This window comes from Cyrtonyx montezumae, unplaced genomic scaffold (genome assembly GCF_038088225.1).
Source record: "Cyrtonyx montezumae isolate F1298 unplaced genomic scaffold, pur_monq_1.0 scaffold_27, whole genome shotgun sequence".
Lineage (NCBI taxonomy): Eukaryota > Metazoa > Chordata > Aves > Galliformes > Odontophoridae > Cyrtonyx > Cyrtonyx montezumae.
In genome coordinates, this window is record NW_027072014.1 from 687,226 (window position 1) to 709,537 (window position 22,312).

At 36.4% G+C, this 22,312-nt stretch overlaps 1 protein-coding gene across 1 annotated transcript in view; it reads right to left on the minus strand.

Moving 5' to 3' along the window:
- The window catches only part of EDIL3 (EGF like repeats and discoidin domains 3), a 261,366-nt gene that overhangs the window by 151,254 nt on the left and 87,800 nt on the right, over positions 1–22,312 (minus strand). Inside the window, exon 3 of the mRNA XM_065740528.1 lies at positions 3,377–3,406. Coding sequence (XP_065596600.1) covers positions 3,377–3,406 — 30 coding nt within the window. The remainder of the gene's footprint in view (positions 1–3,376; positions 3,407–22,312) is intronic.

A 22,312-nucleotide genomic window follows, 5' to 3' on the forward strand; every position in this document is an offset into this window, starting at 1 on the left:
AGGAATATCTGTTTTAAGCAGAACGTGTGACTTTGTAAAAATCAATACAATCTGAGAACTAAGTTGTATTGGAACAACTGCATAAGAATACATGAGTCTTTTATGTTCAAAACAGTAATGTCAGGTTATATATTAATATGAAACCAATAGGAGCTATAAATTAAAAGCATCTGATGAGCCAGAATTGCCTATTGAATTTTTAAATAATATTCAGTCAAAGAACAATAACACCTTACTCACAAAATTTTTATTTGAGAAAGCTGCAAGAAGTAATATAACATGAGTTTAACTTAATTTTCCAAACCATATCACTACATGTAAAACTATATGCCTCCTCTTAATGCAACTGACTGCTTTTGATTTTGTCTTCCTCAGGAACAAGATAGTTCATTTCACTAACACAATACACGTTACGCTTCTTAGCTGCACCTTCACTACAGCTGCTTTAAGCTCCAATCTGGCAAGCCTGTGATCCTACACACATACTCTCAAAGACAATAGGTCTACTATTCACTGAGAGTTAAAAGGACTACTCAGATACTATGTACTCAAATGCTTTGCTGAGGATCATTCAAAATAAGGTATTTGCAACTTTGCAGATAACCATCTTCTCTGTCTTACAGAATTTAAGAATTATTGTCTATACTTGTATATAGCCTATTTTATTTACTCTCGTTTCATGCATATGTAGAGTTGGATTATACTGTGGTAATATCTATAAGAAAAGCTTAAGACCTAAAGCTTGTTCCTCAAGGCAGAAATCAGAACTGTTTTCACAGAGGCAGACCTTTAAAGTGGAAATTTTCATACGAATAGGAAAAAAATATATAGTTCTGCATTTGGAAAAATCTAGTCAAATCCTACAAAAGCCTTCAAATTCATCACAATTTTTCCAAGGAAAGTAATTATTTCAAAAATAATTCACAAAGTGTCTAATGATGTGAAGTATCTATGTCCTACAACCAGATTAAGTAACAAGAAGTGCTTCTACTACATTGAGCCAATATATTTCTGCAGGTATTTAGTCATGCTCCACTGTAACATAATTTCTAAGAAGCTGAAATTTGTTTGCACAAATGTTTATAAATATGTGTTTTGTCTTGCGCTGTAAATCTACCATGTAGAATATATGCCAGAGGCATTTGTTCATCTGTCCAATTCAGAGAACAAAAGCATACTGGTACTGTTCATTCGTGTATTTCTAGCTTTTGATTTGCTTGTGTGGGATAGACAATCTGCACTACTGTAACAGTGCAACTCCCACATGAGCACCTTTACTGCTAACAGCATTCTCTCATGGCATAACTGATATGAAAAGGTCACCAGTGCTTCTACTAAGACTCTTCATACAGAACATTACATTGGTATAGCTATTACTGCACAAATAATTGTGGTACACTTTTTGGATGTAAAAAAACAACAACCCTGAACCAGTGAAAACTATAGTAATACAAATAATGACTGAATACTAAATGCAGCACATTCTACTGACCGCAATTAATCACATTATTTGAGTTTTAAACATATATGACAAAACTTGGAAGAAAATATTTTTAAAAACAGGTAACACATTTTATGAACAATGGGTGCATTCAAGAAGATTAAAAAAATTTAGGAATATTAAGTCAATCACTGTAAGTTATTGAGCTCTGCTGAACAAAGAATTATGTGGAGAAATAACCAAAGCACTGATACAGGGTGCAGTAAAACAAAACAGTCAGAAAATTAACACTTAGAAATGAACCACTTAAATAAATATAAAAGCAGACAAGCTTTTGTGTCACCCAACATGGCAAAGACTCCAGAGGATCTGACCACATAACTTGTAGGATTCTGCTGAACTACTGATATCTATTTTCAGATGATGTGTCTAATTACGTTGGCCAGCTCTTGGATGCGGGCTGTCACTGAAACCTACAGTAGTGTTAAAAATGCAGAGAAGGAAGCTCTGTCTTTATGAGGTACAGCACTGGTCACCATAGGAGTGATTATTAATGTACAGACAAAACAAGTCCTTGGACATTACTACAGTGCATTCATGTATACCTCAAATGTCTCTCTACAAAACATACATGCTTAAATTAACTCCATGAGGGGAACAGAAGGCGCTCCTCTTTCATTACTACTTAAAACAAAAAGGGATAGGTATATTTTCCCCCATGTATATTTTCTTCATGCAAATTGATTATTTTTTTTAACATATTTTCCATGTAAATTTGAAGACAGGTTTCTCAGATACATTTAATTAAGTCTTATGCAGCCCAAAGCTCTCAGTTTCAACATGGTTTTCCTCATCTCAGTCATGCTTCATTTGCTATTTTGCCATTACCTTCATGTTGAAAGTTCCTTTTTTATTTTTTTGTTCAGAACTATCCTTAACTAGTCTACTCTTCTCACATTCTACTTCTGTCTTTGTTTTGAGTCCTTTCATTTATTATTCTCCACCATATCCAAATTACTTATATTGCTCCCAAGTTGTAGATTAGTGTGGTAAACAGTTAGTATTCAATTCTTCACTGCTATCTTCCTTTCTTTGTTCACTTTTCTTACCTTTTTGCCTTTGGCCCTCCAGAGACCTTTACTTCTTATAACAAGCCACTATAAAGTGACTCCCTATTCATTTGATGTTTTAGCTCACTGAGTTTATACAACCCAATGCCATTTCAAATATGTTAATCTGTTTAGCAGCATTCTTCTTTGGTATGTCTTCTTTTCTTTAAATACTCCCAAGCTAATGTATTGCCATTTAATTAGAAATAGTTAATCTTTGGAATAGCACAAGCACTATGTGTTTGCATCTCTTGGGGTGCTTCTAAACTAATTTTTATGACTGTGTTGTAATCTGTTCTCGCTACTTGGCAGTCAGTCAATGGAAATAAAAGTTCACTGAGCCACATATCCAGGCCAGTTTGCTGCATGTTTATTTTGAGCACTATGCTCTTCCACCCTCTGCCTTTCCTTGCTTTCACTCCTGTTTCCAAGCAGTGCTATCAGTCATTAAACTCCACCGAGCTTCACAAGTGTAAAGGCAAATTAAAAACTAGCAAAAACACTGATCTTTTTGAGCTTCTGATCACTCCTGACCTTGTCTGTTGTGTTAGGGTCCATGCACCAGCTCAGAATAACAAAGGAAGGAAGAAGTGACATTAAAGATTTTGGACTATTATTTATTGGTGGAAATATTCACCAAATTTTATCCCAGTGACTCTGGATTGAGGAAAATAAGGCCAAAAGGAAAGAGATATAACAGAAAATCATGCTAATATAGATAATAAGCATGTGTTACATATAACATAAGGCTGGTTTATATATATATACATGGTAGCTCTCAAATAATGATCACCATGATGTAGGTCTAATGATAAAATATGCATACCTGCTGAAGTCGGTTCCTCTTCAATGGAGGCTGTGCAAATGGGGAGAGCAGGGGTGGGGTAAGGTTGGTGGGAGGAAGGGAAGGGTGGGAGAGAGAGAAAAAAAAAAGAGATGAAGAAATCCAAATACTGTTAATTGTTTTATTATTTACCTTTCCTTAGTATATAAGCAATAAAATATGATGAAAAACTGTCTATGTAGTTTGATAAACTTGAGTGAGATTCAGTGTGATGTTAAAAATTGTGCAGTTCTAGAGGTGAAGACATCTAAATCACAACCATGACTAGTCTTATGGCTAGCTAACAAAGACTGCTATATGATGGCACAGAAACATCTTTTCTCCATCTCTCCATCATCTAACCCTTGTGTATCCAGTAATGGTCTAACGATCTTGAAGTTACATAGTTAGGGAGAAGTTTTTTAATTTTGCTTGTTTGTTTTTCCTTACAGAATGAGAGTGCCTATTTGATTCTTCAATCCATCTGTTTATCATCTAAGGAAAGCAATAACATGTATCTTCATTGCAGAACCTTTCCCTTCTTGTGACAAGTAATCATCACATTGCCTTAAGCTACCACCAGAAAGCACCTTTGCCTATCAACTGTCTACTACACACAAATTCAAAAGAAAGACATATTCACAGTAAAACCATATTTTAAAAGTACACCAGTGACCTAGTTCCTTCTGTTCTTGCAGTTACTATGTTTTATATACACGTGCATCATAAAAACGGTCTTCTCACAGTCTTGAGAAGTTTTCAGTGACAGAGAAAAAGCAACAGTCAAACATTTCTTACCTGCAGACTTTAAAAGCACCATGAAGTCTGAGAAGACTCCCCATAAACGTGATATAGAGAACCTCTTAAGATACTAAACAGATCTACCCTATCATATTTTTTCTCTTTTAAAGAGTCTATTCTATCATCAATTCAAATATAAGCTGCTTCTGTTTGATTTCTTACAGAATCAGTTCCACACAAACACTCCACAGAAACCTTCTTTTCTGCCAGCTTACTCATTTGCTGGCAGACTGTGAGGACAATGCTCCTGCAACCATGGAAGATGCTCTGGCACGCTGATGAATGGACTCAGAGTTTGCATGTGGCACAGATGAAGATTTCAAACATTTTCTCAAAGATCAGTAAATAGTACTAAATAAATGAATTACAAACTAAATCAATAAAATACGCTAATACTTCTCAGGTTATCAGTAGCATAGAAGACTAGCCAAACTGAACACATGACAAAACCTCAGATATTAAATTCTGCATATGTCAAAAATTTCTATGATTTGCAAGTGGGATTAATACTTAAGTAAACAAATACTGAAAAAACATCAGTGGTTAAATGGTTAAAAAAAAGGCGTTTGATTATACTAATAATATCCAGTCCAGTAACAACTGTTTTTCAGAATGCTGTTTGAGTATTAGTTGTAGAATTAATTACTGGAATGAACACTAGTAATACAAATTCAAACAAGATTCTGTTATGACTCAGGTGATTGTTTCAATGGGATCACTCTGCACTTAGGCACAAATCTAAATAAAATAGGATAACTGAGTCTCAGCTGAAATAATATTCAGCCACGACAGCTAGATGATGTTACTTCTTCTCTTGCTGAATTATTTTTTACTATCTTACTGCTGGCTTAGGGTCTTTCAGGAATAGACTATGTTCATTTCTTTTCCATCGGAGCTGAAACAGCCAAAGATTAGTTGTTATGTTTCTTTGTTCTTACAATGAAACATAACAACTAATCCTTGGCTGTTTCAGTATTTTTCTAGAAATACAGTACAGGACAATGAAAGTCTTTAAAATCTTATGCCCAAATTAAGATCGTATGCATTTTACATTTTTTTTTGCCTACTTAGGAAAGAATGCTTTATCCTTTAGTGAGACTAGAACTATTCAATATATATTATCATTGACTAATACATTTAAACCCACTACTCTCCTGTCTGACTAAACAGGTGTCAGTGATGAAAATTAATCAGTGCACTCTAATGGAATGCCAAGCTGCATCACAACAGGAGTACTTCTGTTAAAGTTAGAAGACCTAGTTCTAGTTGTTAGTAATGTATTTCTTAATCCAGGACAGGAAAAAAAAAAAAAAAGATGCATAGTAAAAAAATACATGTGAAAATATAGATTCAAATTTGATAGCACTTCATACAGACTTCCTTTTTAATCAAATTAACTGCTGTATGTGGCAGGACTTCTTTCACACCACACAGTTTGATAAACTACATGAAAAAAAAAAGCTTTCAATAAGCTATTGAATACTCAAATAATAAACTACTTTTGCATTATCATACTATGTCAGATGCAATGTCAGCACTCTGCTTTCTGACAGTTAAGTAAATGCACTAAATTACCATGCCAAAGATTTCCTTCACAATGCCATTTTTTCTTCCATCTGCAGTGATTGAAAACTCGAAGTTATTTTGAATTCACTATTTATGCAGTGAGTCAGCTCCATAGTAATTATTCATAATTTACTTTCTTTACTTATTTCAGAGGTGTGGCTTATAAAGTCAGCTGGAATCGCTTTGCTAGCCTGCTGGTGACTCAATGTGCTGGGCACAGAATCACAGTCAAAAAAGTTTAGTCCCCCTTAGCATAGAGAAGCTGGATATTTGACAAACACTTTCCCCAGCAGCTGCTATAGTGATGAAAATGGCAGTGCATGACCCTATGATAAAGTACTCTGCAGATTGAAAGTGTTTTCAATAACGTTTTTGTTCTCCTTTTAATGTATTGAAGATAAAATGTAATAGGACATAAGGCAGCATTAATATTAGCTTTTACCTTGGAGAAATCCCACGCACATTTGAGAAACCTCAGTCCTGTTTTCCTCAGTGGTGAATAATGATACCAGTGGGGAAGGAAAACAGTACACGGGGAGAACTGGAAAGCTTATGTAAGGATAAATACAATCCAACATATAGTTGACTGAAGAGACTGTTTAGGTAGTAGCTGAATAACTATGTCAAATTTCAGATTATTTCTCATACAATGGTAGAAAGTTTGACAATGCTAGAAAGTCTTTACCTTAAGTACAGGAATGTTGAAGGAGGCAGAATCAGTATAACAGTGTACTATATTAGGTTATACATTAGTTTTCTGTTTATATTAAAGCTTGTCTAATGTGAAGTATGCTAACCCTTAATATGTAAAATATATGAATGATATATAAAGCAATGAATTTAGATAACTGACAGTATCTGTATGGAAAAAGCTACGCAAGAGCTCTATGAAATGGTACAAATAAACCACCTCTGAACTGCAGAATCCATGAGTAAATAACATTTTCTGATTGAAACTTCAAAATTAAACAATAATCCACTCAGCATTAAATCTCTGGTATCCAAGGCACTGCATTCTAATGCATCTGACTGACTTCTCATAAACTCAGAATCAGACATTAAGACTGTGATTTTAATAATACAGATGTTTCATTAAAACTGTACACATATGAATCTGTCTCTTCACACATTTCCTAGTTCTCAAACTTCAGCTCACTTGTCCATAAGCTGCTCAATTTTCTTCATCTCACAGCAGTATTTCGGGCAGTACTGCTATAATTGAAGCGGTAGCCCATTGTTAAGAGGACAGCTGGAACACAGTGTGTTTCCACTGAAGTCTCTACTGCACCCAACCACAGTCTCTCTTTACCTCCCAGTCAGGTTTAATGTACAAATGGCACACCCAAACAACTAAGCTGCAAGCCACTGCAGTAAGTAATATAGGATTATGTGGGACGGGGTGAGATGGGATAGGATACAAATATATATGGAATAGAAAAAGGGTGAAGCATGCTATGAGGGCATTATCCCAATGCTTCTTGAACACTGCGAAGCATGGGGAATTCACCATCTAAGTCTGTTCCAAAGGCTGACCACCCTCAGGGTATAGAAATGTTTCCCAGTTCCCAGTCTGACTGTTCCCTGGCAACTCTGTGCCATTCCCATCCTGCCATCAGTTCCCTGGAGCAAAGCCCAGCACCTCTCTCTGCTTCCAGAGAAGCAAGAACTCCACATTCCAAAGAGCAATGGTACTGCCACTCTACAGCTACCCAGAAGTTATTATCTGCAACTCCTAAAATATCTACACTGTGATCCCAATTTACTAAACTGCAGGAGAAAACTCTAAGGAAAACAGGACTTTTTCAAGATAGATTTACCTGTCTCCATTTACATCCATTCATAGCACTGCTTGAAACAAAAATTAGTGAGCCTCCTGCAGCTGAAAGCAATGTTTAATAGTGACAAGAAGCATACAAAGCTTGCATGCGATGATGCTGCACCGCAGCTGGATCAGGTAATTGGTAAGGCCAATTTTTAAGCTTTGGTGGTTCTACTTGAAGGGGGGCTTACAGGAAAGCTGGGGAGCAACTTTATATTAGGGCATGTAGAGACAGGACAAGGGAAAAAGGTTTTAAACTGGAAGAGAGGAGGTTTAGGCTAAATATTAGGAAGAAACTCTTCACTGTGAGGGTGGTGAGACATTGGAACAGGTTGCCCAGAGTGGTTGTGGATCCCCCCTCCCTGGAGGCATTCAAGGCCAGGCTGCATGGAGCTTTGAGCAGCCTTGTCCAGAGGGAGGTGTCCCTACCAATAGCAGGGGGTTGGTACTAGATGATCCTAAAGGTCTTTTCCAATCCAAACCATTCTGATACCATGATTCCCTACCTGCTTTTGCTCCTCTTTCTTTTACATGTCATTCAGAAATCTCAACTAATGATGTAATAGTTGGGGATGTTATTGCTATCTTAGCTATACTGAGCATTATCAGTGAAGTGCAGCATTCATTATCATACCAATATCAGACTGATTTGCGTCCTCTTTTAGTTTAGAAGTAGGACACCTTTCTTCTCTTTCTCTGCTAAATATGAGACGCAGTTGTACATTCTGGTTTAAAATATGGTTGGCAAAAGATCTGGAAAACACACCATTTACAGCAGTCAAAGATACATCTGTTAGTGTGAGTAAGAGGTTTCATGTCACAGTTTTACAGTGAGGCTGGGTTTGTTCTTTTATTGTATGTTCTTTTTCTGACTCGTAAATGTAGCACTGGAATGACAGTACATCCTCTGGCATTCACAGGCCCTTGGGAATGGCAGTTCCTCCTTCTGCATCCAGTTGGATAAGCTGTGCTTGCAGCTGTTCTAAAAAAAAGTGAGGAAACTCACTAGTGCATAAAAGTGATCAGCCACTATAAACTGACTAAACTATGACTAGAAAATGGATGTTAATCAAAGCAAATTCATTAAGAAACCTTAGAAATGCCTCTGCCATTTAACACAGTAAACCTTCACTCTTCATAGTTTTACATCTGCTAAGAACTCAAAATCTAAAAAAAAACTGTTTTTGTTTTTTTTTTCAAGAAATACATGTCTAACAAAAAAAGTATCTTAAGTAAATTTAAGGAATTATCAATGTATAGAATATTAACTTCTTCAAAATAACAGAGCTAGAAATATTATGAGAGGTGCTTTTGTTTAAAACCAAAATAAAAATTTAAAAAGACTTAACTAGCAGGATGATTTTTTTATTTTTTGTAAGACAGTGTTAGACAATGATTTTTGTACTTCCTGTCCTTGCATTTACAACTTAGTGGACCAACAAAGTCAACTCAGAGCCCACTGGCAAATGCACAGCCTAATATCTGGCAGAATGCTCTGCTCAAGGAAAGCAGAGTAAAAAGATTTGTTTTTAAAACAGTCAGTTCTTAATCAGTTGCAGCTCCTGCCGAGGTTTCAAATACTGCCAAAGGCACAACAGTACTTAAAGCTGTAATTCTGAAACCAGTAGTAGACTGTCATGGCATGAAATATCACACACAATTTTACATACACACACGAACACAGTTTGCCATATGCACTATTTCAAGAAGATGTGCATGTTTCAAAAAAGCAAATGAAGTATTTAGAAAATATCCTGGTGCTTTTATGTACAAGATCATGGGTACTCAAATAGTTCACTATGATCATAAATCAACCTCTTGATTTTAATGATATTTATTAATTTCTAAAAAGGATATAAAATATAGTTATGGTTAAGCACCTACCTCTTGGCAAATGTTACACTTCTGAAAGCAAAACCCTTTGGATGATGACTCTATAATTACACATGGAAATCTTTACTTTCCAAACCAAACAATTTCATGTTTTCAGTTTTCAGGCACTCAGTTCAAGCTTTTCACTCAACTGTTTTGTGTGTTCAAAGGGGAGTCTGATGCACAACTTTTATGTGATTGAATAATTTTTGAAAATTATAATTTAAAATGTAATGAGGGTGGTGATAGTGGTTCCTATATTATAGGTATTCTCCTTCTAAGAAATAAAAGAATAAAGGAAAAGAAAAAAAACAACCATCATACTAAAAGCTCAAAAGCAAAGGTACCAGGGTAGCACACTAGATTTACCATTCCTTTGCATTATGGGTTGCAAAATCTCTTGGGACTCAATATGAGCAAACAGCAATGATCTAAGAGGACAGTTTGGCCTGCTTTTCATAACACTTTACTGCAAACTCAGAAACTACTGGTGTTCTCTCTGTGCAAGGAAGGGCTGCAAGTTTTTCTCACAAATGATGTGAGCAAATGCATACTGCTGGTTCATGTCAAACTTTCTGTTCACCAGAGGCCTGAAGTCCTTCTCAGGACTGCACTCAATCCACTCACTGCCATTGTATTAGTGCTTGGGATTGCCCTGAGCAGGTGCAGCATAATGTCCTTGTCCTCACTGAACTTCATAAATACATCTCCAGCTGGTCAAGGTCTCTCTGGAGATGACATCTCCTCCCATAGCTTTTGCATCATCTTCAAACCTTGATGAGGGTGTGATTATTAGGATGTAGAATGTTAATATTGTCCAGCTTTAATAAAACACAGCCCTCTAGATTTCAAAGAAGTTATCACCTTATGCCTGTGCTAAAAGTAGTGACTGACCCACAAAAGTATCAGTTAATCTAAAATTATCTAAAATCTGATACCAAACTGAACCTGAATATCTTCAAACAAATTGTTCTGCCTTGAAATATAGGTAGGAAATTATCCTTAATCTGGGAGTAGTTCTAACAAGTTCTTGTTTTCTAAATTGGTTTTACTAAGCACAAGATGCTCTTTGCTGACAACTGCATTTCAACTAGCAGAAATGGCAGAGGATAAACATGTTTAAACATAAGAATAAAAACTACTGTTTTTTCTCTGTTGCTGGCAGTAAAATGGCTTAGATATACATTGTGGGACAGGTCAAGAGAGAACACAGTGATATGAAATATAAAAATTTCATTTCATAAAAAGTTTCATTATTCTGTTAAGCAATTATGCATTTCTCTTAATTTGTATCTACATATTTAAACTACGTAATTACTAGTCTTAATGTTTCAGGAAAAAAAAAAAAAAGACTTCTCAAGACATCTTTTCCACACAAATAGATGAAGACAATTACATGGATTTTTCTTTTATCTTAAATGAATAGAACAACCAGAAGTCAAAAGTTTATCAGTTTCTCTGACTTTACTCCAGTAGGAAGCATTTTCACAGCAGCTGTCAGTCGGCACCTCAGCACTTTTACACGCCTTTCAATTTTCATTAGTGTAGGAGTTAAGCCTACTGATTTTGAGCTGTGTTTTTCAAGACTTTTTTTCATTGTGAGTATGCAGACTTTCTGAAGCCCACCTCAGCTCTATTTTTGCTTGTGTTCTTTCGAGTAGATTTATTATTTTTCCATGCACTTCCTATCAGAAAGCAAGGTTTTCAGAGAACACGGCACCTCTCCCATGGCTGCAACTCAAACACAATCCCAAACAGCACCTTCTTCTGTAAGAAATAAGAGTGGTTCTGCTCTGGTGAAACACGTTAAAAATCTGTCCCTTTTGGTTTTCCCTCTTTCCATGTTTTAAACAAACAGCAAAACCTCTCCTTGTTTTACCAAGTTTGAACTGATGCTTGGTGGAGCAGAACACCACCTCTATATACTCACTTTGCACATATATATACTCACAGTACATATCACTGAAGCCCTAGAACAAGAGAATGACTGCCATTGCAGCCCATCACACACACAAAAAAAAAAAGATAATTATTCCAACAGCATGAATAATTCAGCACTTGAGATGCTGCAAAATGTGTTTTACTTGATCAGATCAGAATAATGCAAATTGGTATTTCAGTCTTTGCTTCTGAACATAAAGAAGAGCAAAGTGTGCAGATGAAGCTGTATGGTGCTCTCAGCCACTGACTACTAGACCAATAATTTTATCTCTTATCCTCTATTATCGTTTATTTGGGCTCTTAGAAGTTCTCAGCATTCTGGATTCTAGACATGGGACATTTAAGAAAATTTCTGCATTCTTCCTAATGGACAAGAGTGCCTGTTTTTTCCTTGAGATCTTCAAAAACCTCCTGGAGGCAGGCCTCTGCACCCTGCTCTGGGTGGCCCTTCTGGAGTAGGGGATGGGGCAGATGGATACAGAATTTCCTTCAAACCTCATAATTCTGTGATTCTATGAATCACAGTGTATTTGAAGTGCAGTTAGCAGAAGGGCTGTGCAACAGCAGAGGAAGAAACTGTATTTTCATAGATACTCAACTTTTTTCTCTGTAAGTACTTCCTCCCTTTCAATCTCCACATTATTTCACATTGCTATCAAACATGTATTTTATGACATGTTGAACACCATATTATTGTTGTTGGAATTTAAATTACATTACATTTAAAAGACTAATTACAAAAACAGTGATGGAAAAATCCCTTCTGCTCCATATTCTGCCACAGTCCTCATCTCTAATGTTCCTTTAAATGTTTTAAATGTTCATTTAAATGACTTAATTATATGTTTCTGGTGATACTTGCATTTTTAACTTTGAGGAACTACTGAGATAGCCTTGTCTGGAATGCAGTTGATTTTTATTCCATGTAGAAGTGCACAATGGAGAAAGAAATTAGTCATTTGTCTTCCCTAACATGAATAGCTTTCTTCAGGACAGAAACTAAAGAACAATCTACTGTTGTTTGTTCTCCACTCGCTCAATTGGAAAATTAACAATATACATGAAAAACTGTTTATATTTTGAGGTTGGTCAGTTTAAAATCTCATGCTTTTAGTAAAATCTCATTTTCAGCCCTTTTAAGGGGCAAAGGGAAAAAAGAAATTTCATTTAAAAGACAATGAATTAAACTTTTAAGTTATACAGTAATACTCATTGACTCAGAAAAATGAAAATGAACTTCATTAATAACTTTTCATGAATATTTTCTCAGGTTTTTAGGTTCAACTTTGTTTCTACTGGTTTTTAGGTCACAGATATACTTGCTGGTTTTTAAAGTCAGAAATTCCTTCTGAAGTTAACTTACATTCATGAATAATTTGCACAGAACCCATAGCATTTTCCAGTTTACATGCATGTAAGAAAGTTCAAGTTGAAAGACGGACAAGCAAAATGCCTCCATTGCAGATATAGTTTCACTGCATTTTCAATTGCTTAACTTTATTACAACATCATTAACATAAATACAAAAGAATATCTACAACCAGTATCTAATATCAAAGTAATTTTAAATAACTCCACTGACTTAAGTAGCAGATAAAAAGTAATCAGAAAATATTTTGTCAAACTGAGTTATTTTTTTATCCTCCAAAATCTTCTCACTGGAAATCTTCGGATGACTTAATTGAACAGAAAATAATTCCCTTGAGAGAATTCATTAGAGTACTAAATTTAATTTAAATTAAACCATGTATTTTAAAGTCTCTCTTAATTATTATCTACAGCATACTGCAAGGAGTTTCTGCATCAAAGATTATTATGACTAAATACAAGAGATATTCAAAAAATAGAAATAAAAAATGTAGTGATGAAATATTCATCAGGTGAGCAAATTCTTCCACCTCATAAATTTTTCATGCCTTAAACTAGCAAATTTTAGCCATGACTCTGCATAAAAAGGACAAAATAGTATGCCCTATATATATTTAAATAAGATAGACACAGACACATATGCATATGGATATACACATGCCCTCCTACTGTATGCTGACAGAGCAAAATGTCTGATTGTTATCTATAGTCAATGCTTAAAGCAAAACAGCCAATATTTGACCGAATTTCCTTCTCTTACATATCATCTTATTGATTCTTTGTACCACACAAAGGTCTTCACATGAAATCCACTTTATAAATGTAAAAGTGACTGAATGAATTTATTGTCTCCTGGTGACCTGGAATAAATCAATCAAACACAAGTTTATATTACCTTCTGCTGCCTGTGCTACAACTCTACTGTCTTCCAGCTTGAGAAATATTTAAATGGCCTCTCACTCACTACGGGCCAATTCAGATCTATATAATACAGATATAAACCCCACCAAAACCACCAGAGTTTAGACTATGCAATGCAAAATCCAATCTAATGGCAGAAGGATAATTTCTGTGTAATTAAGTCAAGGTTTCCCAGCAGAAAGCGATCATGTAAAATCTCCTTCCAATTTTGCAATGACAAAAGCATACCTCAGTGAATGAGAAACATAATGAAACTCTAGCTGTTTTCCAAAGCATGTTATACTGCAAAAACCTTCAGCCTTCACGCCATCCACAACCCCCAAAGTTTGGGGATTGCCAGTAGCTGAAGGTGTTTGCAAGAAGATCAGTCATGCCACAGGATAAAGTAGTTCTTTTTTTCTTTTTTCTCTTTTCTCTTTTTTTTCTCCCTTCCCTTCCCTTCCCTTCCCTTCCCTTCCCTTCCCTTCCCTTCCCTTCCCTTCCCTTCCCTTCCCTTCCCTTCCCTTCCCTTCCCTTCCCTTCCCTTCCCTTCCCTTCCCTTCCCTTCCCTTCCCTTCCCTTCCCTTCCCTTCCCTTCCCTTCCCTTCCCTTCCCTTCCCTTCCCTTCCCTTCCCTTCCCTTTCCTTCCCTTCCCTTCCCTTCCCTTCCCTTCCCTTCCCTTCCCTTCCCTTCCCTTCCCTTCCCTTCCCTTCCCTTCCCTTCCCTTCCCTTCCCTTCCCTTCCCTTCCCTTCCCTTCCCTTCCCTTCCCTTCCCTTTTCTTTTTTAATAACAGAAGCATCTTTTATATTCAGGGCAGGAGATAATCCAATCTAACGAGCTTTTTTTTTTTCCTTTTTTTTCCTTACAACTGCAAAAGTGACCACTTGACAAAAAAAATCTCTAAATTTAGAAGCATTATGCAAACTAATGAATGGTACCTGTTGTTTCTCAATAACATTAAGGAAGAAAGAAGTTAACAGTGAATTGTTACTATTTAGAAAAATACTGGTAAATTGAAAAGAAATATAACGATTTCTTTCCATGCCCTCTGTCTTTCATCTTCCACAAGTCCTTTTATCTTTCCTTCTTAGTCACCTTTAAGTTTTTAAAGGGTTACTTATCTGTTTTCTGAACTGTTTGTTCTGCACTACCTTAGTGACATGAATACTGTTATACTTTTTTTAATTTGGAAGTACAAATTCCTTTTCTAGAAATATCCAAATGAAAATCCTGCAAATAAATTAGTGTTTGTTTTTTTTTTAACTCAGTATGAACTTCCATGTTTCTTCTTTTCTGTATTCTGTGTATATCTTCAATTATTATTATCCATGACTTATTTTCACAAATTGTTTGCATCACTACAGTAGCTTGGGTATTTGTTTCCACCCTATTTTGCAAATGACACCAAATTTCTAGGCTGTGTGATTACCAAAGCTCTTCCAGCTCTCCTACAACAAACAAGAGATTGAATAAGGTGCTTGTAAGTCTCTCAGATCGCACATTCCCCATGGTCTGCCTTGGCTACTGCAAGAATAAGCTTGCTGCCTGCTGCTGTTTTACAATGAAATTATACATACAGGTTGTCACCACCTTGTGCCATTACCAGAGGCTACTTTTTCTTTTATCTTTTCAGTAAGAATGCCACTGTCATAACATCAGCTGTGCCTGTCATTATGATAACCAAGGACCCACCTTCCAAAAATATGTTAAAGATGGTCTGGAACAATCTAGAACTCATTATTTGTTCACTGTTTTTGAGACATGCTAGAAGATTTAGTAATTACCAACATTATTATTCTTTCACTGCTGCAGTTAGAGTAAAAGCATATCCCTTGTTTCATCCCTGACACTAAGCTACTTGCCAGTTCCCATGTATTTCTGTTTAAACCCAATCTCCTTCTATGATAAGACGATCTGCCTAGTGGATGAAGGAAAGTCTGTGGTTGTTGTTTACACATGGCACCCCACACTGCTTAACATTGAGTTCTCTTGAAGAAGCTCGTGGATTGGACAGATGTGCTGTCCAATGGGTAAAAATCTGGTTGGTTGGCTCGGCTCAAAGGATTGCTGGGAATGGAGTTTAATCCAGTGGAATCCAGTCACCACGAGAATTCTGAGTTGTTTGAACATGTGCAAATAAAAGCAACAAAGGTGGTGAAAGCATTAGAAAACAAGACAAATGATGAACAGCAAATGGAATTGGGGCTGTTGAATTTGGAAGAATCTAATGAGAATCTCAGCCCTCTCTTCAACTATCTGAAAGGAGTTTGCAAACAAGTAATGTGTCAGTCTCATTTCTCAGGTGACAGGTGGGAAAGAACACAAGGAAATGCCCTCAGGTTGCAGCAAGGAAGGTTTAGACTGCGTATCAGGATGAACTTCTTCACAGAAAAGATCATTAGGCATTGGAGTGTGCTGCCCGGGGAGGTGGTAGAGTAGCCATTCCTGGAGCTATTTAAGAGACGTGTGGATGTGGAGCTAAGGGACATAATTTAGTGACAAGTTGATGGTTGGACTTGATCTTAAGGATCTTTTCCAACCTAAATGATTCTATAATTTCAAATATTATAAGGTTACGTATCACTCATCCTTTATGTATTACTACTGAAAAAATAGGAAGTTCTATTTCTACATTCAGCTTCTCTCTGGGTGCCCATCACAATGAATCAGCCGTGTGCTTTGTTCCCGTGCACATAGGCACATGCATTCTCCTCCTTTCACACAAGTAACTGCTCATCTTTCACTGCACAATCCTATGTACAGTTTGCAGCATCAAGTGGACTTCATGTTAAAACATTATGTTGTATGACTGAATTCCAAATCAGTATTCATTCCTGCTCCATGTCTTTCTCATCAGCAATCTGTATTTACCCAAAGATCTAAGAAAGACTTTTGCTGCTTGTATAACAGTTCCTTTTCTGTAATCTCACTCATTTCTTTTTAATATTAGGGGAAATTATTACAGCAAATGAGATTCCTGGATGTGGAGCAATACCAAACATTAATTTGTTTCTTTTCATAACACTGTTAAAACTGATCTGGATTAAGTTACCAGTTTCTGTATCTAAATTTCAGCAAAGATATGAAATTACAAAAGAAAGAGTAAATGAACACCTCAGAAATATTACCAGATCTAGAAGCACTAGAATTAACCAGAAATCAGGGTTAAGGATTTCTGTTACTCAGGTGATGGAAACACAAAATAGAAAAGGACCTGATCACTGTGTATAAGCTTTTAGATACAAAAAACAAATCTGGTACTGAGAAGATTCTAATTATATAGTCCTACAAAGTACATACTTCTACAAATTATACGTGCCACTTACTAATCAGCAAGACTTAATAATGTCTCCTGGTTTCACTTGAACTGTTGGAATCAGTTCCCTCCCCTTCTCTTGTGCTGTTTTGCCAGGCTGTTTTTGCTCTTTTTAATCATGGTCTTTTCATCACTTTGTTCTCACCAGGTAGGCCATTGCCATTATGTTTCACTGCACTGCTCTCTTGTTTTCTATTAATCACATTCTCATTTCTGCTCCTATTCTCACCAGACAGATTGCTGCCACTGTGTTTCACGTACCACATGCTGGGTAATGACATAAAAACAAATCTGTGTTTATAAAGCTAAATTGGCCCTTTCTTATCCAGATACAGCAGTTAACATGTATAAAGGTACAGATAAACTACACTGTTTAAGTCACCCCCCAGATCCCTGCTCTTCAGATATACAATATACAGAGTAGGCTTCTTATGTTCTGGGGAGAACTGCTCCTCCAAGCTAAGTGAATTCACTGCAGAAAACGTGGCTTTCTTCTTAGGCAGGACAAAACCATTAAGTAAATTCACATATCTCACGGGACAGTCAGCTCTGCAGAACTGATGTGGACATTTGCAAACAAAGGCAAATGCTAGGCAGCAGACAGGGCTGTCATTTAGGACTGCCAAATCAAGGAGAACAGTGGTGCTACTATGGATCACTTTTGAACAATCAGTGCTCATGAGACAAATAGATGCAGTACTGTTTGTTACTGAGTATGAAATTAAATGTAGTGGCAAGCAAAATTATATACAAAAAATATGCTGTATAACACAATTGTGATTAACTAGATTAATGTAATTATAGGATTTATTTTCCCCAAAAATGTTTGGATCTTCTTTTGTAACTATTGCTACTGCTTTGACTTCAGCAGAGCCAGAGGAGGTGTAATTTAATTATTTCCACATTTAAATGAAAATCATATTAAATAAATGCTTAAAACATTTCAATTCCAAACTGTTTCAAGAGTCACAGCCTGCCAATTTATTGTTCACATTCCTTATTTTAGGAAACTTTATTTCACGGTGTTTGGATATTCATATATTCAGTTGGAGTACTTGAAACAATATTATTTAATACTGCATTACTGATTTTTTTTAAATACTCAGGTCCCTTCTTCTACTCTGAGAGGACAAGTGATGAACATACTGACGTTTTGGAAATATCCATAATTTGCATTCTGACTGACATGTTTAATTACTTCGTTTATGCTACATTGGTCAGGGTCTGTTGTTTCAATATAACTAAGACTGATCTCAATGACACCATCAGTGAGGACAAAGTTAATCTATTGCTTATGTTTATTGCTGACTTAGGCTAATGTATTGTTCAGCTATGAGCTAATGAGTCCTGCAGATGTTTCTTATTTCATGCCAGAAAAAGCAGAAGCTGAAATTATGTATTTTCTTTTCGTGGCCATTGTAGTTTTCCTTATAAAATACAGGCCATTCATATTTTTGAGCATATCAAATGATACTGAGAATGCAGCTTTCCTAACTGCAAATAATTAATCTTACAAGACCAAACTCTGGCCTCATTACACTGTTCAGAATGAAGAATATAACTCAATTAAAAAGTGGAAAGAATTTTCACTTTCCATCTTTAAATTCTGATTCAAAGAATCCTGAATCACGACAATGTCTCACTCTCTTTCAACAAGAGAACATTTGTAAAAGACATGTTGACATGTCTTTTTACTCCACACCATTATGCTCACTGGACATGGAGAAAGACAAGAAGGCACTTTCAGGAATTCCTTCTGCTTAGTGACATACTGAAATCTACTTGACATATTCAGCATTAGTGTTATTTCTAGAAGATAGCAACCTTATACGCTGAATTAAAAAATGAAACTAAAAATATTTATTTTTCTTCCATGTTTCTCATGGCTTTAAATCCTGATCTTCAGTAACGATTCTATTATAAGTTTGTGCAAACAGAGGACTACAACAGGACTCAGGACTCAGCAGCTTTGCTCAGGTGTATCTATATAGCTACTGTCATCACTATACAAGAATCCTTCCTAATGATGATAACATTTTTTGCCATAGTAAGAATGTTATTAGGTTATATTGTCAAAACAGCAGAAATCTAGTTAATGTAGTGGAAGGACTGATACCATGAGAAAGGAGTTTTTATGTACAGAAGTAAACACAGAGTGTTTTTACATATCAGAAAATGGACTGTTCTGGTTTTTGTTATTCTTTTACTGATCAGCAAAAAAACTTTCTAAACAATATTAATGCTTAGGCAAGTATCTTCCACTGAGGAACTCCAAAATACCAATTTCTACACTTGGTATAGGTTCTAATGAGAATTAGATTTTCTTCAGAGTTAAATGCAGCTTCTTGGAAATGAAGCAAACATCCTGGAAATAAACTTTTCACTTCTGCTAAATCCCTGGTCACTGTAGTTTTTGAATATATAAGAAATAAATTATCTATATATATCTATCTATATATATAAATGCATGCTACTATAATGTTGGAGAAAAACTGGACATAACAATGATCTCTCATTCTGATATAACTCTAATCATTTAATATGTTTTTTGCAGTTATGACCTCACTTGGCACCTGACATTTATTGTATGTTCCAGTTTCTGGAATCCCCATATCTCTTTGCTTATCTGACATTCTTCCAAAGCATGATTCCTCACAGCATCTTAGAGCTAAAGACCCAAAGAATAGTTTTGGTTGAGGAAACCCACTCAGAAAAATACTAAGCATGAAGCTTCATTTGGATATTGCAACAGAAGAACTTTGCAGGCACCACCTTCAGCTTACCCAGTGTATCCTCACCAACTGTGTCCCCCTTCTGTCATTTCTCAGGCAACAGGACAATGTGCCACACTGTCACAAGATGAGATCTGTAGCTAACACAGTCTTGTTTCCTTCCAGCTTTAATCCTTTATGAGTAACAACAAGGAGCAGGCATATTTCCTCAGAGTAAACTTATGAAATAACACAACTTAACATGTGCACATCCCTTCTTCCTGGTGAAACCAGACAGATTTACAGTTAAGAAACTCTACCGTGAAGGGTTCTTTTAAGCATCCTAATGTCTGAGGATTGTCTGTTTTGTTCTGTCCCATCTTCAATACATTCCACTGTGGAGCTTTTCCTTTGTCTGCCTCCTTTATCAACACCCTATCCACATGACTGGATGGGATCTCTCCTACAACTCTCCACCACAAATAAAATGGAAAGAGAGAAGGTCACAGCTTTCTTGCCATTCATGGCTTTTGCTATAATACATCTCACTTCTTTAGAGATTATCAGGTTTTTTTATTTTATTTTTTTAATAAGGTACATTAATTGTTGAGTAATATCAAAGCAATTTAGCCTTCAGTACTGAAGCTGTACCTGCTTACAGACTACATTTCAAATGAGAGACCAGACTACTGTCAATAAATGCTCCTACATGCTAGTGCTACAGAAGTCAATTTAAGAACTCACAATTTGAATAGAAGTAGAATCTGAAAAGCTATGCATTCTATTTTTTCAACTCTTACACGTATCTCATTACACTGCTTCTACTATTTTTTCAGAAAAAAACATTCATACCTCTTCCTCTTTTAATAACTGAACAAATCTCAACATGTTTTTCATTGTTTGTACTGAGAAAGGCTTGTTAAATATATAGTAGAAGTGACTCATACTGTGTTTGAAAAGAAAAATATTTTGCTTTGTTCCTGAAAAAATGTATTATTCATGAACTAGCTTCTAACTAGACACAAACACTTCAGCAGACCTCTAACAGCTAACTCAATTGGCAGCACTGCAACCTATGTTAAGGTCTGGGCCCCCTCTGACACAGTGAAGAAGCCAGCAGATCTCTAAGACACCACAGCAGTACCCAACTAACGGATTTGTCATAGATTCTCTGTATTGAGCAGAATCAATTCATTCTGGATAGTTTTTGCTTGCCGTGTGCTGTCAAGTCACCGCCTTCTAGATTTAAATATAATGAGTGAAGCACTTAGCACAACATGAGCATCACACTATGTACCCACATACTTGCAAGGACAAGAAAAACACTACTTTTGTCCCATTTTTGTTTATATCATGAAAGACAACTGATTCCATGAAAGCTGTTAAGTATGCTGAGAATAAAAGTGAACATTACGAGAGCTACCAAGGTTCAGTACAGTGAACAAAGTCAACAGAAGTTAAGCAGTCATTTCTGCTTAAAGCCATGAGGAAATGTATAACATACTGGCTGGAATTTGATTCTATGATTCTATGAATTCTGGAAATTGAAGGTTATCTTCAATTTTACTTCTGAAATTGAAGTTCTGAACCCAGACATGTGCACTCTCCTCCTGACACCACAGAAGGAAGCTACAAAGGATAGCACATAAATAGCTAGAAACTGTACCTTTTCCTGTGCTCTTTTTCAAAGTTAAAAGCATAATGAATGCATTACAGATCAAGCTGTAACACTGAATGTTTTCATGTACGCACTGATGAGGGATAGCAAGAAAGTGGTATGCATGAATTGAAACTGAATATTTGGAGAATCTCCATAAGGATTTGAAGTCTATTTGTATCTCCCTCTCCCTGTAGAAAGTGCTCAAACATATAAAATGAATTATTTTATGACAGACCCTCTGTTTTGACATTGTGGGCAATTCAAGAGGCTCCTGGAATACAATGAGGATAACTTCCTTAGCCAGGAAATGCACACCCCAGCTAGAAGAGATGCAATACTGAACACCTTGTTCACCAATGCAAGCAAATTGATTGGCGACACTAGAGGCTGCCTGGGCTGCAGCTCTCAGGTGATACTGTAGTTCACACTCCTGAGGGATACGGAACAAAGAGTAAATTCAGGATAGTAAATTTTAGGAAAACCTTGTAGCTCTTGATGGGGTTAGTCAACAAAATCCCCTGGGAAACTGTCCTCAAGAACAAGGAAGCAGAGTGGAGCTGGCAGAATTTTAAGGAACCTTTTCTTAGGGCACAAAAGCACTCCATCTTCAGGTGTAGGAAGTCAGGAAAGGAAGGCAAGAGACTGACATGGCTGAATTGGGACCTGCAGGTCAAACTGGAGAGCAAGAAGAAAATGTACAGGCAGTGAAAGCAGGAGCAGCTAACCTGGAAGGAATGTAGGGATGCTTCTAAGCTGTGGAGGGATGGAGTTATGAAGGCCCATGCCCAGTTAGAACTGGGCATGGAAGGGGGTGTAGGGAAGGATAAGAAAAGCTTCTACAGGTACATCAATCAGAAAAGCAACGTCCAACTAGGTGTATCCCACTTAGTGAGCAATACAGGTAGGCTGGTCTCGCCCACTGCAAGCAAAGGTCAGGTTTGTGACTGTCTGAGGTTACCTCTACAAAAATATAAGTACCAGTGA